This window comes from Balaenoptera ricei, chromosome 3, assembly GCF_028023285.1.
Source record: "Balaenoptera ricei isolate mBalRic1 chromosome 3, mBalRic1.hap2, whole genome shotgun sequence".
In the NCBI taxonomy this organism is placed as follows: domain Eukaryota; kingdom Metazoa; phylum Chordata; class Mammalia; order Artiodactyla; family Balaenopteridae; genus Balaenoptera; species Balaenoptera ricei.
The window spans coordinates 42,748,405-42,769,405 of NC_082641.1; the positions used below are offsets into that span (position 1 = coordinate 42,748,405).

A 21,001-nucleotide genomic window follows, 5' to 3' on the forward strand; every position below is an offset into this window, starting at 1 on the left:
ATTGCTGGGTTAGTTCACTGCTTTATCCCCACTACTTAGAACTAGGATACCTGACACATAATGGACACTCAAAAACTATAGCTGAATGAATGAAGGGCAAAAATGGCCAAGTGCTCTCCTCCTCTGAGTCACTCAAGGTTACAGCCACAAGTTGTTAGGTATCACCGTAAGTGAAAATGATCATGTCTCAAAACCTAGAGACCTCAGAAGTCCTAAAGGAAGAGAAAGTGTAAAGGGCTCATCTGAAGAGCAGGAACACACAACCTTGACTGTGAACAAGGCTACACGACAACATGGATACTACAGGGAACACACACGCTTGACACAGATTTCAACCAACCATGCTTAAATATACACTTCTTACAAAGCACAGACAACAATGAATTGGCCAAGACAGAACCAAAATTTAGTGCTCAGTCTCTCACCCAGAGCGCACGAGGTGAACAGAATTAAATTCAGCTCACACGAGAGCAAGTGGTTATCTCGGACAGTTTGTCCAGCCTTTGAGAGGGAAGCTATGATTAAGAGATGGCTGCACGTAGTCACTAAAGAATCACCTTCCCTGGATCCCCAGCTGAGAAGCACCAAGTTCTAAGGTCTTTTCCACCCTCCGCAATCTCTGCTTCTCCCCATGGCTCCCTAATGCCAGCTGGTTAAGTCTAACCCTGTTGACGTGTAACTCAAGGCTCTGCGCAGTCTGGCCCCAAGCACCCTCTGGCGGTCCTCTGCCCATCCTAGAGCCTTGTGGACCATTCCGCAGCCCCCAGGACACCATGCCCTTCAGTGCCTCCATGCCCTTGGCCATGCAGTCTGCTTTGCTTGCATTGCTTTGTTTTCCATCTCCACCTCCGTTATGTCCTTGCTCTTTCTCTCTCTCCTCAAAGTCTAGCTTAAACTTTATTCCCTCTGTGAAGGCTTCAGTTAGAGTCAAATGTGACCATTCTGCACTCCTGCAGTACCACTGTGAAAGTGCTACATGAAAGATAAGAAGAGTGTGCCTTATATTAAAGTTCATGTGCCTGATTCCCCCACAGCATTTCTTGAGGGCAAGGAATATGTCTACTTATCATGGTAACCTCACACAGTAACTTGAACAGAGTAGGTTTTTAGTAAATGGATTCAAGTCACTTGATGAGGTGAAATCCTCAGAAGCAAAATGAAGCAGCACACATGGGTTCTTAGCTAACTGGACAAGGACACCCAAAGATGCTAGGTAGCTGCTCATGGTTTCCAACCTGAAGAGTGTGTATTCCTAGGAGCTTATAAAGGAAATAATGGGGATCTGCAAGCTACTTTGCAATATTTAAAACAAAAGTATGGAAATCATTCTTTTATTCATGATAAGAAAGCAAAGTATCACAATAATACCATTCTAACCCAAAGCAAAGAAACCTGATAGCAGCCCAGAGTTAAGTCTGGTTATTTTATGCTTATTGGGCACCAGATTGTCAGCTGTGCCCAGCTGCTTGATTGCAGGGACGGGGTCATTTCAGCCATTGACAGCACTATGCTTAGCATAGGGCACAGCACAGAGTAAGCACTGATTGATAAGGGAATGAATGAATGAAAACATCCACTAATGATTAAAGCATGCCTGTATTAGATCCCTGGGTGTTATACTTTGAGAGGGACAGGGATGGTGTGGAGCTCCTCTAGAACTGGGCAGCCAGGATGGTGCAGGGGCTAGAAACCTACAGCATATAAGCAAAAGCTAAAGAAACTAGAGTTCTTTAACCTAAAGAAGATAAAATTCAAGGGACTTTGATAATTTTTCCTTTCAATATTTAAAGAACTTTTATGAAAGGAGGTATGATTTGTTCTGTGAGCTACCAGAGCCAGGACCTAGGAGCAGAAGTTTCTAAGTGGCAGCTCAGCATAAAGAACTTTCTAACAACTGGAGTGTCTTTAAACTGGAAGGGCCCATCTCAGGAAGCAGTGAGTTCTCCATCACTGAGGATATTTAAGCAATGACTAGATGACCTCTCTATGAGGTTATTGTGGAAGGGCTTCTCCATCTGTTGGGAGGTTGGACCAGATACCTTCTAAGGTCCCATCACTCCCAAAAGTCCATGAATCTAAATGATAAACAGCCAACTTTTTTCTCTTATCTAACATACCCAAAACCAAACATATCAGCTGAGAGTTATTACCTGTTTCCTGGTAAATTTCATTAGCTTTACTCTTGGAAAATGAGAATTTTCAACATAACCGTGTTTTGGTGGTTTGAGTAGAACAAATTCACAGTCAAGTCCCTCAAAATGTTTGCTTGGAATTTTGAAGTAGTCTTCTGGAAGTGCTTTGGAACCACCTTCCTGGACTGTGAAATTTTGTATCTCCAGAGGAATCCACTTAGGGACAATATCCACCAAGATTTCAAGTCTACTCACAGCTTGGAAGCCATTCATCACATCCAGTAAAAAACAGTCCTGTTATTGGTCAGGAGTTGTCTGTATGTAATGGATATAACCATCATCAATGTCCTGTTGTGTAAAAATCAAAGGTGACTTTTCATCTGTACCCAAGCTGCCCTCGTCTGGTAAAGATCTTCGGAGGTATCCATGCATTGGTGGAGTTCTAACAATGAACATTGCCTCTGAAGGAATATCATCTTCATGCCCAGCCTGAGTGCACATTCACAACACACAGACACAAAAAGTAAAACATTAACACATGAAAGAGTCAAGACCCTTGATGAACCAAATTGTTTTCTATTAACGTCCACAAATGGCTTAGGTTACAATCCAGACAGATACACAGTTTAAGCCCGGGTCTGTTCTGGTGACCATGCTAACATTTTGAATTTCAGCCTTGGTCACAAAGGAAAAGCAACATTTGAACAGCTACTAATGTACTAACAAGGCATCCTTCACAGTGGCAAGAAACCTAGGATTCAGAAAGTTGTGCTGAAAGAAATAAAATGGTATAAGGAGAAGGAATAAAAGATGGTAGAAGAAATAGCAGCTTACTAAAATTGCAAGACTTTAGAGGAAAGCTTATTTTTAAACTAGTTCAGCATTTTCAATATACATTTAATTTACGGATTCAGCAAAATCCATCTCAAAACTGTCATTGTCAACATTAAATTGAGTGTTTACTACATGCCAGGTGCTGTTCTGCACTTTCCCTGCAGAATCTCATTTGAGATTTACAACATCCCTTTGAAGTAAGCTCCATTGTCATTCACATTTTACAGAAGAGTGAACTGAGGCACACAGAGGTTAGGCAGCTAAAAGGCTTTAAGAGACGAGCTGTGATGCAGACTCAGGCAGTCTGATCGCACAGTTTCCATAATGAGGCAGGTAGGAAAACCTAGTGGTTCAGAAACTGGGCTTTGGCGTCAAAGAAACAGGAATAGGCCACAACTCTGCTGGTGAAAAGCAGTTTTTGTCACCTGAAAATGTTGGAAATAACAATATTGCTCCAGTAGGAGGCTGAGAATTTGTCTGTAGCATGATCACAGTGTCTAGAATATATTCAATACCCATTGAATAATTTTTTTTAAAAGAGAATTACTTTGATACGCAAATTGACAATGTTCATATCAATCACAGTTGTAAAATATTTAAAGGGTAGTTTCAATAAAGATACTTTATAGGTTAAAAAAAAAACAAAACTGTCATTGTTACTGATTTATAATCACTGAACTATATACGCCCCCTTGTGGTGAAACTTTAACTCTCTAAGATCCTGAAAAAGAATTGAGGAAAGCTGGTGGGCCCCGTATTCTCTTAGTCAAAATTCATTATTTAGTAAACTGCTTCTGATTTGAATTCATTTCTACTTGATGTTATTGGCTGTATTTAGCAAGCAGGCAAACTCGTTTGCAGTCCTGAGGGTAGATTCAGAATAGCCTGCATTTGTGGCCAGTTGTCATAAATCACAGTTTACATACCCTGCACAGGTTACTCACTCTCTCCTGACTCTGAGCAGCAGGGCTGTGCTACTGGAAGCTTCCAAGTTGGAGCCTCAGGAAACCAGGAAGCTTCTGGTATGAGGTCTCACCCCTGGCTTTCCACTGGTCTAGGCCAATTTGATCCATCAATTTCAAGAAATTACACAAGGCCACATTCAGAGCTAAGGAAATAAACTGTGTAATATAGTATCCTCTTCTATTTTAGGGATCCTTTTTATGTTTGTTAAATTATTCTACTCGTTTATACCCTGCTAAACCACATTACAAATGTAACTCAGACCAAATGAAATACTGGCAGTGTTGCCATGACAAATGAAAAAAGTAATGACATCTTCATTTACTATAATATATACATTCCCTCCTCCTTCTCAGGTCATCCTACACCAAACATACATGCATACGCGTGTGATCATGTGCACATAGCTTTAAAATGAGGCTTAGGATTGTTTATATTCCATTTCTCACTACAGCACAATTAGCAGTATCAAAATCATGAAACCTTCTAGCTTTTCTTCTCAATGGCATCTACATTTTTTAAAAGTCATTCCAAATACCAGGAGAGAAATCAACACAAAAATACCTTCCAGAAGCAAGCAGATCATTTGCCCCTGCGGTTCTAGGAGAGTGAGGATGCCTGGCGCTGGGACCACTACCTACCTGGAGACTTCCTCTACTCAGTTTTACTGGTTTTCCTTCTTCAACCACAAGGGTCTTGCTATGCAGAATTTGGGTGTGATGTTGGTGGCTTTCTGAGTCCACTTGCACGGACATGCCCACTTCTAAATATGTATCTTTAACTTTCACCGTCAGGTTGAACACATCGAAGCTGCCACTGCCGTCATGTCTATAAATCACACGTCCTTGCTTCAAGTCATGCAGGGAAAATGAGCCGGGCCCTGAGCTGTTGACCAGCACTCTGCCATGCTTTGGGGGCCGCAGGATGTGGAATTTGATCTCGTAGTCTGCTGTGTCATCTTGGTTTGTGGTGACACTGAGGTTGGTTGTCGTGAGGCTGCTGTCCTTTCCTCTCTGCACCAGCAGTCCTGTGTTGTTGGCTATGCGGCCATAGGGATCTGACACACTGACCTCGAGGAGGGACGATGTGTAGTGGACACCGTCTGTCACAAACAGCACAAAGCGGGCCGAGTCTGCACCCTGATGCCTGAAGAGCACACGCCCTTCCCGCACGTCTTCTTGCCTGAACTGGTAGAGTTTCTGAGTCGGGTCACTGGCTTGCACCAAGTCCCCATTCGGGATGCCCCGCCGGGTGTAGAGCAACTGCCCATCATCAAAATCTGCATCGGGGTCACGGTAACAGAGATTAGCTAGGGTCAGCAAGCGCTGGCCGTTCCGCACGACATGAAAGACCTTATCCACCACATGCACTGGTTTCTCATCGTTCTTTAACTCCACAGAAACGGTGACTTTAATTTCCGTAGACAGATGCTCTGTATCAAAGTCCCTGACCACTTCCTCTTGGCCTGGGCCTGCGGTGGAGGCCGTGAGGAGGAACTCGTCACACTGGGTCTCAGAGTCATCGTGCACATACATGAGCCGCTCACCCAAGATGTCTTGATCAGTGAACGTGGTGATACTGTCATGACTTCCCAGAGAATCTGAAGATCGAATCAGTTTCAGCTTCTCACGTTGAGGACTCTTGGTGATTTTATACTGGAAAGTCTGATTGTCCGAGGTTTGAGCAAATAATTCCAATTTTGTGATTAATTTCTCTTCTCCTTCTTTTACAAATAATCCTCTGTTCGTTACAATAATGCCCCTCTTATCTGCTTTAAAATTTATTCTGAACGTATAATCTTTTGATTCGATGTGTTCTGCAACCATCAAGAACCTAAAAGTGTCTTGTGGATGTTCCCTGGGCCTCCCCTGTGGTTCATAACTTATCTTAGAGTCTGTAACGTTTTGTTGGCTAAAGACTGAGTTTGTTTTTAGAAATTTTGTGCCAAGTAGCAATTTTCCTTTCTTAGGTGGGGTCAGTAACTTAAAATGCAGTTCCCTCTCAGCTACTTCCACACCCTCTGTCACAGCCTGCAAATGATCAGAATTCAATACGTGCCTGTTTATTTTACTGATCTCAAGAGGAACATTTTTCAGAAGGGTAAACTTCAGCCATTGTACCATAACCGGAAACATCAGTTCTTCACTGCTTTTTCCTTCTATGTTAACTTTAAATTTAAAGTGATCTGTAACATTTTCTAGCTGCAATTCTTTGAATGTACTACAGTATCGGACCTGACCCCAATCAACGGAACGCTGAGAGACGGTACTAGTTTGTTTCCACTCGCCACTTGACCCCTGCCACTGAATCTGGCCATACCGAGGTGGATGAGTGATAGCATAGCGGGTGTCCACCTCAGGGCCTTCACCATTAACCTCCACCAACAAGTTGCTCTGCGTAATCAGAACCGTGCCACCCTGCCGTATGACCACACTGGTTCTGTTGGCCACTGCAAAGTCCCAAGGAACAGCCATGACCCGTAACACCACTGTATTGTTAAACAGCTCTCCATCACTTGCTCTCAGAAGGATCCGGGAGTTCCGATGGCCCCTGTGCACATACAAAATGTTGCCATCTCTTAAATCCCCGTATGTAAAACCGTTAATGGCTCTCCCAGGATCACTGGTGTTTTCTAAAAACCCAGCATCTGAATTGAAGTTGCCAAGAACTGAGAAACTAAGACTCAAGGAATCTGTGTCTGGGTCTGACACATGTATGATATTTGGAGTCAGTCGTTTCTTAGAATTCTCAAACACGAGAAGCAAGTCTCCTTCGGGGAGCTTAAGATTTGGGGGATCATTTACTGGAATGACAATAATGTTAAACACATATGAAACATGTCCTTGAAGATATAATGGCACTTCCTTCTCGCTGTTGGAAGAGACTGAAAATGTGAAATAATCCCTAGGTTCTTCTGAACCGTCATGGACATACCAAACTTTTCCTTGCCCCAAATCTAACAGAGTAAAAGCCTTCTCCATTTCTTGTTTGGGGGAAACATCTAATCGAAGGAACCCATGAGTAGGCATCTCCTTTATTTTAAATCGTATCTGAGACTGATGGACACCCAAATCCTTCAACTCCACATCCACCTTCATATGCCTTTGTTCCACTATGGCTTGCCCACCTTCTTGGACCTTCAAGTTATTCAGAACCAAGAAATAGCTAATGGCTTCTTGAAGAATAGGCTTGCCCACCTCAGGGTCGGCCGTGGAAAGGGGAACTTCTGCCTGAAGCAGCTTTTCTGTGGTTGTTACAGAAGGGTTTTTGTTATCACCACTCTTCATTTTACACCCAGCAGATATATCTTTGGAAATAAGGGCATCCTTTAATGCTTTCTTTTCTGAGTTGGCTTCCAAGCCTCTTAAGCACCCTTTGAAAGAGATTCCTTGAGCAGATTTCCTAGGCACAGAGGCAAGTTCTAACCTTTTAACTTCTTCTCCCTTGCGGCTATCAAGACCTCCCACGAAGAGAGGGCCTTCAGATACAAACGGTTTGCTTTGTAAAGGCAGCAATGTCCTTACTCCCTGTTCATCCACCATCAGGTCCAGATACCTTTCAGTGAATCTGAGTTGAATAACGTGCCACTGGTTGTCACTAACTAAGCAAAAAGAAGAGAGCGTGGTGTTACTCTTATTCCTTCCTACATGAGCCTTCAATAAACCTTTAACTATTTCCAAAACAACAAAATCTCCTTCTCTACCTGACTGAAATAAAAGCAAGGCTTGTTGAGTTCCAGTCTGCAAAGCAAATTCAAATAGCCCGTCCCCTTGCACCCTCCATTCTGGGAAGGTGACACAGGATCTGGAGCTAAAGAAATTGATGGCTTCATCCTCCGCTGCAAAAAATTCATCATTGCATCCTAGTGACACCTCATAAACTTTCTTAAAACCAGGGTACGATCTAAGGGATGTAAGGATCTCCCTCTGGTTAAACACCACATCCTCCATACATCCACGGAAATTGGGGCTCTCTCCATCTAGGTACGGGACATCAAGTCCACCGTGGCCTGCTACGTAGATTCCATGCTGACAATGCAAATTGTGCACCCCGCCGGTGATCTGGCCAGTCCTCTCATAATGTTTGTCAATAACCAGAGAGATACTATCCTTAAAACAGTACAATTCCACTAAATGCCAAACCAAGTCATCCGCACGAAGTCTTTTCTCAGAAAGGAGCACTTGTTCACCTGTCCCCAAATTAACTCTCACCTGAAAAAGAAAGAATCATAATTAATCAATCTCATCTCATAGTGTTTTATTGAGAAAACAAGGCCATTCACAAAGAGAAAGAGAGACACTTGGACATGGAAACTCTTCCCACATTTATGGACTGCATACTGAGGTTAAGAAATTTCAGAGTTGGAACAGTTAAGACATGCTGATAAAATTGGAAAAGATCTCAACACTTACGTATGGCACCTGATTTTATTCTAGTGAAATAACAGTAATCAAATGGATAGCTATCTTGTTCTCTTTTCTCTCACTGTTTTTCCCTCCAGTAACTAAAGGCTTATACGTTTTTAAAGATTTTTTTTTAATCTTACCCGTAAGTTTCCTGATAGAAGTTCTGTTATACAGTAGTCATTTTCCCCAGCTGCAAGAAAAAGTAATCCTTGTGGTTTGCTGGTTTGAAACTTTAATTGAAGAGATAACTCAGAGGAAACTTCTATGATGTTGAGCCCCACATAGCTTTCACCATAAAAAGATGCTGGGGAAAAAAAAAAGTTAGTAAATTTATTACACAATGACTATTCCACTTATATTGTCATCTCCCTTCAGAAGAGACCCTGCTGAAGATAGCTGCCTTGCGCAAGCCCGCACCTGCTTCCTGGGGTAGCCCACAGATCTGTTGTGGGGAAATAAAGGCTCAGCGTTCTCCTGCTCCAACTCAGGATACCTCTGATGTGTCAGTCCCTCTTCAGAACTCTCAAGGGGGGGTGGCCAAGGCTTCCACTGAAACTGAATTGCAAATCTACTTCTCCATCTACCCAATTCTGCTTCCTTCCCTTCCACAGGGGTTAATCCCAAGTCACTGGCGGTGAACTGGTGTAACAGTGGAAGGGAACACGTTAGCCAGTACTGAAATATCAACCTATGAGAAATATAGGGCAAGTGGTAACTATGAGGACAATGGAATTGGGTGTCTATTGCTAAGTCTGCATGAAGCTTTGGAAAAGATAAGGAAAAACTAGGAGAGATTAGTTGACAATTACAAGCCAGATGTGACAGCCAAAGGGCTTCCATGGTAGTACATAAAGTCTTTCTCATCTCCTACAGTGGGTGGGCAGGGGAAGTTGAGACTCCCACCCAGGAATTAATCATCAGAGTATTCAGCATCAAGCTAAGTCAAAGTTCCAACCATGTCAGGCTACCTCTGACAAGTCTATGGCCTTGTTTTGTAAAGAATGGAACCTTGACAAATGGAATGGGGACATCTGGATTGGTGCATTCAAATATCCTGGGTCCCTAGACCCCTCTGAAACCTCTGAGCCTGAAGAAGAGACCTATCCCCCTGTTAAGGTGATACTCCCCTTGCTTAAAGAGGATGCAGAAACCTCTCCCCACAAGGAACATGTAACCTCTGAAGATACACTCCCATCTTTCTTCCTGACCACTAGGCCAAAAACAAAGCCTAAGTCATGATATAACCTGTGCGGAGACATGCTGGGCTTGATATGGGAGGAAAAGGACTAGACCCTAATGGAGCTGCGGGACCTACCCAGAATGTAGTGCCAGCAGCTGGCGGAATGCACATGGGACTGAGGGTACCTGATCAAGGGGGCAGGAACATAAAGTTGAAAAAGGGAGAGTTTATACTAGATTTGGGGGCACTCTCCAGGGATGCAGGATATAACATGCTGGGACAGACTGCTGGAAATGGTGTGAACTCACTGCTAAGGTGGATCCTGGAAGCATAGAAAGTGCAGTGACCCACTCTAAGTGAGACATGACAGAATTGCTCTGACGGACGGATGGTGGAAGTAGAGATTGAAGGGATGGTAGTGGTACGTCCAGGATCGAGCATGAATAGGACCAGAAGGCGCAACGAGACGGTGGCCTGGAGCGCCATGTCATCCCCATTCTTGCGCCAGCACCTTTTCCTCAGCTCATGCATCTGACTGCATGGAGGGACCCCTTACTACCAGCTGGTGGAAGGCAAAACACCTGAGCTTGGTTCGTGGCTGAGTCAGCTTCATCACATGCACGCAAGCTGAAAACGCACTCCAACTGCACTACAGCTCCTCTTAGGGGTGGCCATGAAAAGCACTGTTGAGGGAAAATTCTCCAAAAGGTAGAACTGTGAGTGGTACACCTAATCGCCCACTTTATATGGAGAGAGAAGAGGCTTGAGGTTAGAATAAATAAAGACGGATAGGTAGTAGCAAACAGCTCGGCCAGATGGTCAGGAGTCTAGAATGAGAAAGATTGAACGAGCAGGGCCAAGGAGGTCTGGGATAGACGCGTGAGCGTCAGCAGGAAGCGGGAAGATCTTCATATTGCATGTTAATGCCCACCAGGAAATATCCACCACGCCACAGGCACTAAACAACCAGGCAGACAAAATGACTTGGCCAGTTGCCATCAGCCAGCCTCTGTCATCGGCCAGCCCTACGCTGGCACAATGCGTTCGTGATGAAGTAGCCAGGGAGGTGAGGAAGGAGTCTATGCCTGCACCCAACAGCCTGGGCCCCCTCTGACCATGGCTTCCCTAGCGATGCTACTGCTGAATGCCCAGCATGCCTCCCACAGAGTCCAACACCAAACCCCCAGTAGGTTACCATCCCTTGAAGAGGGGTGGCAAGGTGATGTCAATGAAACCCTTTCTTCTTGGAATAGCCAGTGATTCATTTCAACAAAAACAGACATATTACTCTGGGTATATATTTGCTTTTCTTGCTTGCAGGGCGGCACCAGGCACCACTCTGAGAGCTTCTGGAGTGTTTAATTCACTAACACGGGATGCCGAATAACATCACATCAATCTAAGGCACACCCTTTACTCCAAAGGAGGTGTGGTGATGGGCCTAAGACCCTGAAACCCACTGGTCCTATCACATAGTACACCACTGAAGCTGCAGGCCTGATAGAGTGTGGGAACAGCCTGATGAAGGTACGGTTGAATCACCAGCTCAGAAGCAATACTCTATCAGGGTGGGGTTCCACCCTCCAGGACATAATCTACACTTTAAGTGAAAGATCTTTACATGGTCTTTAAATTAAAAATCTTTACACACCTCCTGCTATGTCTCCAGAAGTATAAGCCGTGGGTCTGAGAACAAGGGGTAGATCAGGAGTGGCCTTGTTTACTGTCACTCTCAGTGACCCACTTAAGGAATTTGTGTTCCCATCCCCATCAACCATAAATCCATGGTTTCAAAGCTCCTGGCTTCCAAAGGGGAATGCTTCTACCAGGGGACACAGCAAGATTCTCTCTATATGATAAGTTATAGCTGCTGCCTGGACATTTCAGTCTCCTTATATCAAGGAACTAGCAGGCAAGAAGAGAAATGCCTCATCTGGCAGGTAATTGAGCCTGAGTCATCAGGAGGGGGTAGAACTATTGTTACACAACAGGCTCACAGAAGAATATGCTGGGTGTCCATGTGGTCCCCTTGGATGCCTCTTGGTACTTCTTTGGCAGTCAGTAAATAAACGCAGTCACCCTGTCCTGAGAAGAGTGCGTTGACAAGAGCTCAGACCCCTCGGCGATGAAGGTCTGAGTCACATCATCAGGTGGCCACTGAGACCAGCAGAAATACCAGTTGAGGGTAAAAGGAATCACTGGATAAGGAGGAACATGAAGATTATCACTCAGGTACCGTTCCCAGGATTTACATGAAGTGGATCCAAGTGATGCAAGGGGTGGACCATGGTGGACTCCGTGATGCACCCACTACCCTTCGAGAACAAAGGACTTTCTTTCTACCCTGGCTGCTATGAATGCTGCTGGCAGAAAGCCCCCAGCATCTTCAGAGCTCCCCACAAATTCAGCTGTTTGCATTGAGACTACATTGCAGGTGGACTCCTCTTCCTAATCCAGTTCCCTTCTCTTCTATTCTCTTCCTTTCCTCAAATCTTGCTCCCAAGAACATTCCCTAATAAAGTTCCTGCATGTTCATCTCCATGTTTGATTCTGCTTCCTGAGGATCCCAACCTGCAATGTCTGCTTCTCATTTTTGTTCCTACAACACTGTGCATTCCTTTGTCCTAGTGTTCGCCATGGTGTATTAAAATTACTTGTTTGTTCATCTAGCTCCTGCACTAGTCCATAAGTTTCCTATGATCAGGGACCATATCTTTTTTACCTTCCTCTCTCCAATACCTAGAACGGTGCCTGGCACACAGGTGGTATAATGGATTCTGTTGGTGTTCCATTTAGATCCCTTTTAACAGGTTGGTGCACACATCCTCCAGCTGATTAACTGTGTTATCCAGAAATTTCAGTGAAATTATACCCTCTGTCCCGGGGTACAACCTCTAGCCAATGACTGAAAGAGGTGTATAAAGTATGTAGAAAACTGTGTTGCTGTTCATATTCCAGAGCTTTCTCTGGGATCAGGTTGAGATGAGACCACATCCTTGCTTGGTTTCTTTTCCTGCCCTATCCTACTTCCCTCACTTCCTTACAGTTCTCTCCTGGTAGCACTCACTCAGTTATTCACTCACACAAGAATCCCTCCCTAAGCCTCTCTCTCTAGGGAATCCAGTGTAAGCTAGGTAGGTAGCGAGCAAGCATTTACTGAACCAAACTGAACTAACCTAGTAAACTCTCATTTTATAGTTGAGTAAACTCAGGCCTAAAGAAGCTTATGGACTTATGTAAAGTTAGCAGTTAATTAGAAACAGAGCTAAGACAAAAACTAAGCATTCCCAATCACCAAGCCAGTGTTTTGACCAAGATACGAGGTTGATACAGAGATGAACATGATCTCTTACAGACTTTCTCAGATATGTATAAGCTCCCATTCTCTCGTTAAAAACAGCCATTTATAATTAAATTCAATAAAACTAGAATGTAGGGACATGGTCATACAGTTTAAAGAAGCAGCTACAAACCCACTAGCTATCCTAGTTTATCCTCCTGGCCTTCCCATTACTGAATCCCCCCACTCCAGTTTCTGACAGACTTAGAGGGTGTATTGTTAAGTTTTCAAAACCAGGAAATGTTTTCTAAATCATAAAATCTACTGCTGAGAATGACTAAGTAACCTTAATAAACAACATCCCTATATTTTCCCACGTTTCACCTCTGGCAGTAAATCAATTCCAGTCTCAGCTGGTGGCTAGAAATTTCCATTGCCTCAGGGGAAAAACAGGGAAGCAGGCTTAAAACTTCTGGTTTGACAGCCTGAAGCCAGTTCGGGTCCTCACATACCTCCAAACTGAGCCTAATTTTTGTGGCCCCTAGTAAATACCTCAAAATCACAATAAAAAGCAATAGAAGCACAAGTAAAACTGGTTCCTAGAAAAAGAAAGGTGATCTCGACCTGCAGTGAAGGAAAAGGTGTGATTGGGCATTTTATAGGAATGTAGCAAATCAAGCTGAACAAAAATCAGAGCAACTTCCTGGTTTTGTGTGCTTAGATAAAAGGTGAAATGTTTGAATAGAATCCAAAGTTTGGTAGTGAGGTCGGTAAGATACTTTGCATAAAAGTTAACAACTATTTCTCTGTAGTTTCTTCCAGGTTGGTAATTATATGATTCATTCTATCTTAGAATTGGTTCCCATTCCTTCCTCCAAACTATATGTTTCTGGCTTTTTGTTTGATTTTGGTTTTGTGTTTAAGTTTTTTTGGCACCTACTATGTGCCAGGTACTATCATGGGTTGGATTGGAGAATTAATAAGACAAAGGGGCTTGCAATCTATCCAAGGAGAGAGCTGCTCAGAAAGAAGAGTGCATCCGAGCGATAGTAGAAAGTTGGTACAACAGAAGCTTGATGTGGGTCCAGTGGCGGTATGAGAGAAGGAACAATCTAACTATTAAGCGTCTCTCCCTGGCAGATTTCAGTGTCCCATGCCACGTGCATATTCTGTCCACACATACTGCTTGTTTGGTCCTGGGGATTCAATGGTGACTGAGAAAGACTGTAAGTAAAGCAATTACAGCTGCCTGATTATTAACTGGGAAATGCAGACCACAACAGAAGCACTGGGCCTTGTCAAGGAGGGTGGATGGAGGAAAGGCGCTTCAGGCAAGGCACTGGCTGCTAGGAAGAGCTGGTGAGGGCTGGGGCAGGGGAAGAGGAGAGAAAAAGGGGGGAGAGATAGGAGAGAGGTGACTGCAAGGAACCAAAAGCCCAGTCTGGCTGAGCACAGTATAAGGAGGGGGCAGCCAGGGTAGAAGCTGCAGAGGCAAGAGCGGTCAGGGGCAAACACCACTGCGTGCATCTGAGGCCTGCCCTGAACTTTCAGTTCCAGGTGCGTGTGTACAGTCACACACACACACACACACACACACACACACACATGCATGCCCACCTGCAAACGCACACACCCAGTGCCTGGTTACTCCTTTCAAGGCTCCTATTATAATCTGATTACCTTTTTAATTTGTTTTCTGGGTTATTATTCAGCCCCGACACCACACCACCCCGAACAGAATATAAGACTCCGAGCCTTTGTTGGTCTCGACCACCGCTCAGTTGGCCGTACACACAGCAGTGCTCGGCACGTTAGGCACTCCGTAAATGATGGCTTTGGAAGCCAAGCTGAAGAGTTCAGACTCTTTCGAAAGAGGGCCGTAAAGGGATCAAACAGGGAAATGAGATGGTCAGCTTGCAATTTAGAAGCTGACTCTGGCTGAAAGGCAGAGAATGGACTCAAGGGGATTGTGGGTGTGGGAAAGCAAACAGGGGGGGAGATGGGGGGGTTCAGGAGATATTTAAAAAGTGGGATTGTCACAAGAGGGAAGAAGAGGCCGAGGGGGCAATCCAGATTAATTTCCATATTTCTGGCTGGGTAGCCACTTATTAAGAGGCGGACTCTGGGAGGGGAGCTTTCATTTTGCGTTGTTTTGCTGTGTATATATAACAAGAAATTCTCAATGAACATTTGGGGAGCAAATGGCTGACTGACCGCCTGGATCCCCATGGGCAGGGGCCCACTTACTGGGGTGGGGGGCAGCTTACAAACCGTACTAAGAAGGCTGAACTTTATTCTGCAGACAGTAAGGAAGCATTATGGTGTCAGTTGGGAAAAGACATATCAGTTCTGTGTTTTAGAAAGATCAGTCTGGTGACCTTGTGAGGGCAAAACATGAGTAGGGTGGAAACTAATTAGGAGAGTATTTCAAAGAAAGATTTCAGAACTGTTTGCTTTCACTGAAAATTAGAATTGCTTTTTCATAATACAGTATTTTTGGTAATTTTATATTGTGCCTTTTTATGTACTGATTTTCTTCCAAATACGTTCTACAGATGATACACCGTAAGTGTAGAAGCTTATTTTTTTTAATTAAAATAAAAAGCAACAAAAACAAAACTTCTCTGCTAGAGTACGTGCATTATACAAACTCCTAAGATGACATCCTAAGAGGAGGGCTAACATTATAAAACAGATCTTACTCATGCTGTATCATTTGAGTGGAATAACTTCACTTGGAAAGGAAAGCCACATTTCGCCCCACAAATCTATTCTTAAGAGTTTCGACAGTGTTTTACTATGGTATTGACGGCATGTGCTTTGTCAAACTGAAGTTGAATATTTATTCAAGACATAACTAACTTTATCCAGAGCACTCTAAGAAGAAAACTTACAAATATGAAACAAATTAGCACAAACATCTAACATGCCCTGGAGACCCGACCTCCTCTATTCACTGAAAGCAAATCCCAACAGGGAAAGTTCTAAGAGTCTCTCCCACGAGAGTTAGGTCCACTAAAATTTAAGCTGGGAAAGAAAATCAATGAGCGAATAGATACTTGCTCCACGGCTGCAGGATGGGCAGTTGACTGGAAGGGTGGGAGGGGTCCCTGGCATCACATCTCTATGCTAAATGTGTTGCTGACACAGTTGGGAGGGTGTGGGAGAAGCCGGTAGCAGGCCCAGGGCCACCGTGAGGATGGAAATCTTAGGTTTCCAGGTAGAGCCTGAGCAATCCACAGCCCTGGAATCCTTGCTAATGCAGAACAGGATCCACCGGCCTCTCATTTTTCATTCATCCCCCAAACATCAGTCTCCATGCCAACTGCTCAGGTTGCAAAGAGAAAACCAGCACTTGCCCTGCCCGTACCCCCTCTCAATGGGGCAGTCTCTAGGCCTGCTGCAAATGGTCATGCAGACTGCGTCCCACACAACTCCAGGGGGAGCTACTCCTGTAGATGTTGCAGATTGCTGTAGCACCTCCTGGAATGAAGCAGTGAGGCTGTCCTCCTGGTCCCCAGCCACCCCTGGCTGAGCTGACGACTCCCTCCTTAGTGACCGCAGAGCCTGTGTCCTATCGTAAATGTTCCACATGTGACATTTATACATTTCTGTGTTTGCTCCCCCGCTGTCTGGGAGTTTTCCAGGCCCGGCCACAGGCTTTGGAGTGAGTGCTGGAGCCAGGTTCACTGGGCACAGGAACAAAACCTTCCCTAAAGCTCCCAGTTCCTCATTCCTCTCTGATGGCACTGCCATCTTCTGACCATCAGAATTAAATGGCCCTTTATATGATCTCTTTTACTAGGACAGACACTCCCTCTATAAGATTCCCATAGCTGCTATAACAAATTGCCACTAATTTAATGGCTCAAAATGACACACATTTATTGTCTTAACATTTCTGGAGCTCACTGAGCTAAAATCAAGGTGTCTGCAGGGCTGCATTCCTTCTGGAAGCTCTAGGGGAGAATCTGTTTCCTTGTCTTTTCCAGCTTCTAGAGATGGCCACATTGCTTGGCTTAGGGCCCCAGCCAGCAATCACATCACTCCGACCTCTGCTTCCATCACATCATCTCTTTTGACGCTCCTGTCTCCCTCTTATAACACCCCTATGATTGCATTTAGGGCCCACTCAGATAACCCAGGATAATCTCCCCGCCTCAAAATCCTTAATTTGATCACATCTGCAAAGTCCCTTTCACCATATAAAGCAACATGTTCCATGTTCTAGGAACTAGGAAGTGAACTTCTTTGGGTGGACATTATTCTGCCTACCACAATTCCCAGGGGTGCTCTATCACTCAGTCACTCATATTTATTGAGCACCTATCATTTTTAGGTACTGGACTAAGTATACAGAATACAGAGGTAAATAAAGCAGTAGCATTAGAAAGGACCCCAGAAGCAGAAGGCATGAGTTTTGTTTGTGCTTTGTATGGCCTCTATAGTTCTTTTTTTAAACTGTAATAAAAGACATTTTAAATAAAAACCTGGACTTTTTGACTTCCCTGGAAAACTCAGCCACTTGGGCCGTCCTGGGACCTATTTATTCCCACAGCACAACCACCGTGAAGGGTGTGGAGGCTCCAGCTCCCAGCTCCCTCACTCCACGTCACCTCCTGCCACACCACCGTTGCTTGGCTCACCATGACTGTCGGGCCGCTGGAAGCCTTTGGGTTTGGGCGCCACAGCTTCAGGCAGAAATGACAAAGTGGCATGCCAAGGTAGTCACTGCAGAGCCAGAAGGAAACGTAATTACAACTTCATGGGTTATTTTAGTCTAAAAAATAAGAACTGAGGCTTTACTCATCTCTACTTTACAGATTGATTGGCATCGTGCCACAGGTGGCATGAGACTGGCAGTGTGTCTTGTGTGCTGGGTACACAAGTCTCCCTAGGGGAGTAGCGCGAGTTCTACAAGGTGGAAGGATGGACAGTGGTGCCCTCACTCCCTCTCTCTTTCTCCATTCAGTGACACACCACACGCGGGTTTGCCTGCTTAACTGGGTTTACAATTATATTATCTCACTGTAATTAAACAAACCCTCACACAAAGGATCAACTGATTAAAACAATTCCTACAAACAAGCCATACATTAAAGATATATACAAATAACGCAAGGACCAGTAAATGCAAAGGAACTGGTGGTGCTGGCCTTTCTCCTCTTTCTGTACAAGCTCCTCATTAGCCCTGTTACAAGGTCAAAGCAATAATACACTAATGAGATCTGATAAGAAGGTAGTCAAAAAATGAGAAATCATTGAACTATTGACAACACGGGTCTAGAGCTAAGAGTATATTATACCTTGAGAAAAGTGTTAGTGACAGTAGTACTGAGACTTGATTTACAAATAGAGATATACTGGGGGTGTGTGCTACAGATATTCTTACTGAGACAATCTGCTTACCAGACAAAGGTGACTTCCTGCTGTGGTGAGACTCCCTGAGGACACATCACCCTGTGTCCTGTAAGGACTGAAAGCAGCATTCACCTAAGTCTTTGACAGTTAGAGTCTTCAAAGCAACAGCCTGAATTACCCAAGGAGGTAAGGAAGAAACCTAAATTTAGATTACACATCTGGCTATTCAAGAAAAGTGCCCCAAAGCAGCTTTTGGTAAGACCTCGGTATCTGATATTTGTCATGCTATTAGCGCCAAGGGTGAAGAACAGTATATATGTTAAATTATATATGCTATGTGATTCTTTATTCAATAACTCTCCTCTAACCACATTCTGTACCCCTCAATGGATACCTAACCTGCTGCTCTTTGCCTCACGCCCAAGTTAACTGCACAGATGAAGAGGAAAGGAGGGACATGAGCATTTATCAAGTAGTTCCCAAGCAGGTCTTACACATATCTTACTCAAGTCTCTCTGAAGAAGTGATTATCATCCCAGTTTTACAAATGCAACATCAAGACCAACAGAAGTAATTTCCCCAAAGTCACTCTGAGAATGCATGGTGGCACCCAGATTAAAGCCCAAGTCCACCTAACTCCAAAGCCATGGGCTTCCCATCACTCTACACTGACCACTTGGACCCCCGGCTCAGGCCCCATCGCCATCCAATGTGTCCCCCAGTGCCACTCACTGCCCTCTCAGGTCTCCCCGGCCTGCGACCAGCAGCTTCCCTCTCAAAGCCACCGTCACACCGTCCCCACTCCTGGGCCCTAGTACCCGGCCCATCCACCCTGCACGCCAGGGCAGGAAGGGGCCGGGGAGGGGGCAGAGGAAGAACCAGGAAGAAAGGAGGAAGATAAAGAGGGAGGAGCTCGGAAGGGCCCCCAAACATCAGGATTGGCGCAGAGCTGGAGGAGCTGCAAGGAGGGCCGCCCAGGGGTGAGAGCGAGGCGTCCTCCCGCCACCACCGGAATGTTACCCCAAAGCTCCTCGTGAAATCGCCTAAAGTGAAGTAAATACGCGTTCAGAATTGAATCCGAATGCCACAAAGATTTACAAGGCCTTTGACTGAGAGTGTGTTCTCTGGTCTCGAAAAGTCTTTTGTTAAACTGAAGTAAATCTCAAAGAGCGGGGGGAGGGGGTACGTCCAAGTGTCGAGCTCAGCTATGTAAAAAGTCTCAATAACTACGCTTTTATTAGTCATCTTTGACTTCTGAAAAGCGCCATGGAAATGTAAAGCACTTCCAGCGAAGCAGGTCCAGAAAATGTAAGCGGACGCGTGGAGGGACTTAGGGAACAACAGGCCAGCTACCCAAGAATTTCGGCGAGGAGTTTAAGGCCCCCGTGACGGTCACGTGCAGCCGAGAAAGGGCCCGGGTAAGAGCAGGGCTGAAAAGGATGAGACGGGAGGACAGCAGGAAGCCTTCCTTCTGCCCGTGCGAGGGACACCAGGAGTCCGGCCCTGAAACCCCCAATCCGCGGCGAAGGCCGGGCCGAGGCCGGCGCAGGGCCCGCCCCCGAGGCTCGCGAACTGGTCGGGACCCGAGGGGCCGGGCCTCGCGGAGCGGGAGTCGCAAGTTCTCCGCGGAGGAGCCGGAGACACTGCTCAGGGCCGAGAGGTCCCCTCCCGCGGCTGCCCGAAGGCCGGGCCTGAGAGTCCAAGTCGCGGTCGCCGCGGGGCTCACCCGGCCGCGGCGTCTCCCGGGGCCCCCGGAGTACAGGGGGCTCCACGCCCGCGCCCCCCGAGCCGCCCGCCCTCGCCCCCTCCCCTCTTCTAGCGGGCTCCGCGCGCGGCCGGCCGGGGAAGGGACGGGGAGGGGAGGTTGTGGGGCGCGTACCTCCGAGCGCCCCGCGCGCCCCGCAGAACCCCAGGCAGGCGGCGAGCCACCCCATCCCGCCGCGGCGGCCCCGCGCTCGCTCCCTGGCGGCAGCCGACCTACCTGCGCCGGCCCCTCCCCGTCCGCGACCGGGACCCGGAGCCGGCCCAGGGGGCGCCGCCCCCAACCAACGCGGGGCTGGGCCGGGGCGGGGAGAGCCGCTTGCAACCCGCAGCTGTTGCGCCCCATCACGCTCGGCCCGGCTCCGGGGTGCGCAGCGCGGCCGAGGAGGGCCCGCTCCGGGGCCCCAGCGCCCAGGCAGGGTCGGTAAGCAGAGAGTACGTGTGTCCCCCGCCTTGCCCGGCGAGTTCTGCCGTGGAGTTGAGTGTAGAGCGGGCGCTGTTGAGGAATGGAGGCTGGAGGGAGAAGCATTCCTGGCGGAGGTAGGACCCTACTTCAGACGGCTTTAAGGCACCAGAGTGAGCCCCTGTTTATTGCTGAATCCCCAATGCATACCTGGTGCATAGGCACCAGCAGTCGTGTTGGATGAATAAGAATTAAACACAAACTGGACCTCTGTTTTTTCCTTCTTAAAACATGGAGATTGCACCAAATCTCTAAGGTCCTTCCAGCTTTACCATTCTCACGTTCAAATTCTAAACAAATGGAAAGTCTCTCCACAAGGAATGTATTAGCACAGAGAATGACCCCACCCAGGACTGGCTCTGTGTAGCTTGTGCCTGGTGTCGGAAGGCCGGGCTGATCCAGGCATGCGGAATTTCTCCTGGCAGGCTCAGGTATCCACATAAATGTAAAAGCACAAGCAGTGCAGAGCAAGATTGCCCAGAGAGGCCGCAGACTGTCACCAGTGTCCCCAGGGAGCCTCTACTCAAATGTCATCCCTGGTTAAGAACATAAGCTTGGTACCTTGAGAGGCGTGAAGGCAAATCCCAGCTCAGATATTAATAAGTGACCTTGGTATGTGAC

At 46.1% G+C, this 21,001-nt stretch overlaps 1 protein-coding gene across 2 annotated transcripts in view; it reads right to left on the reverse strand.

Annotated features, from left to right (window-relative positions):
* The window catches only part of LOC132362231 (chondroitin sulfate proteoglycan 4-like), a 54,005-nt gene extending 33,891 nt beyond the window's left edge, over positions 1–20,114 (reverse strand). For both annotated transcript variants that reach the window (XM_059916374.1, XM_059916375.1), the window contains exons 1-4: positions 20,036–20,114; positions 8,476–8,639; positions 4,571–8,140; positions 2,151–2,621 (exon numbers count right to left, since the gene is read on the reverse strand). In XM_059916374.1, the coding sequence (XP_059772357.1) occupies positions 2,430–2,621; positions 4,571–8,140; positions 8,476–8,639; positions 20,036–20,090 (3,981 nt within the window). In that variant the 5' untranslated portion in view covers positions 20,091–20,114 and the 3' untranslated portion in view covers positions 2,151–2,429. The remainder of the gene's footprint in view (positions 1–2,150; positions 2,622–4,570; positions 8,141–8,475; positions 8,640–20,035) is intronic.
* Between the last annotated feature and the right edge of the window lie 887 nt (positions 20,115–21,001).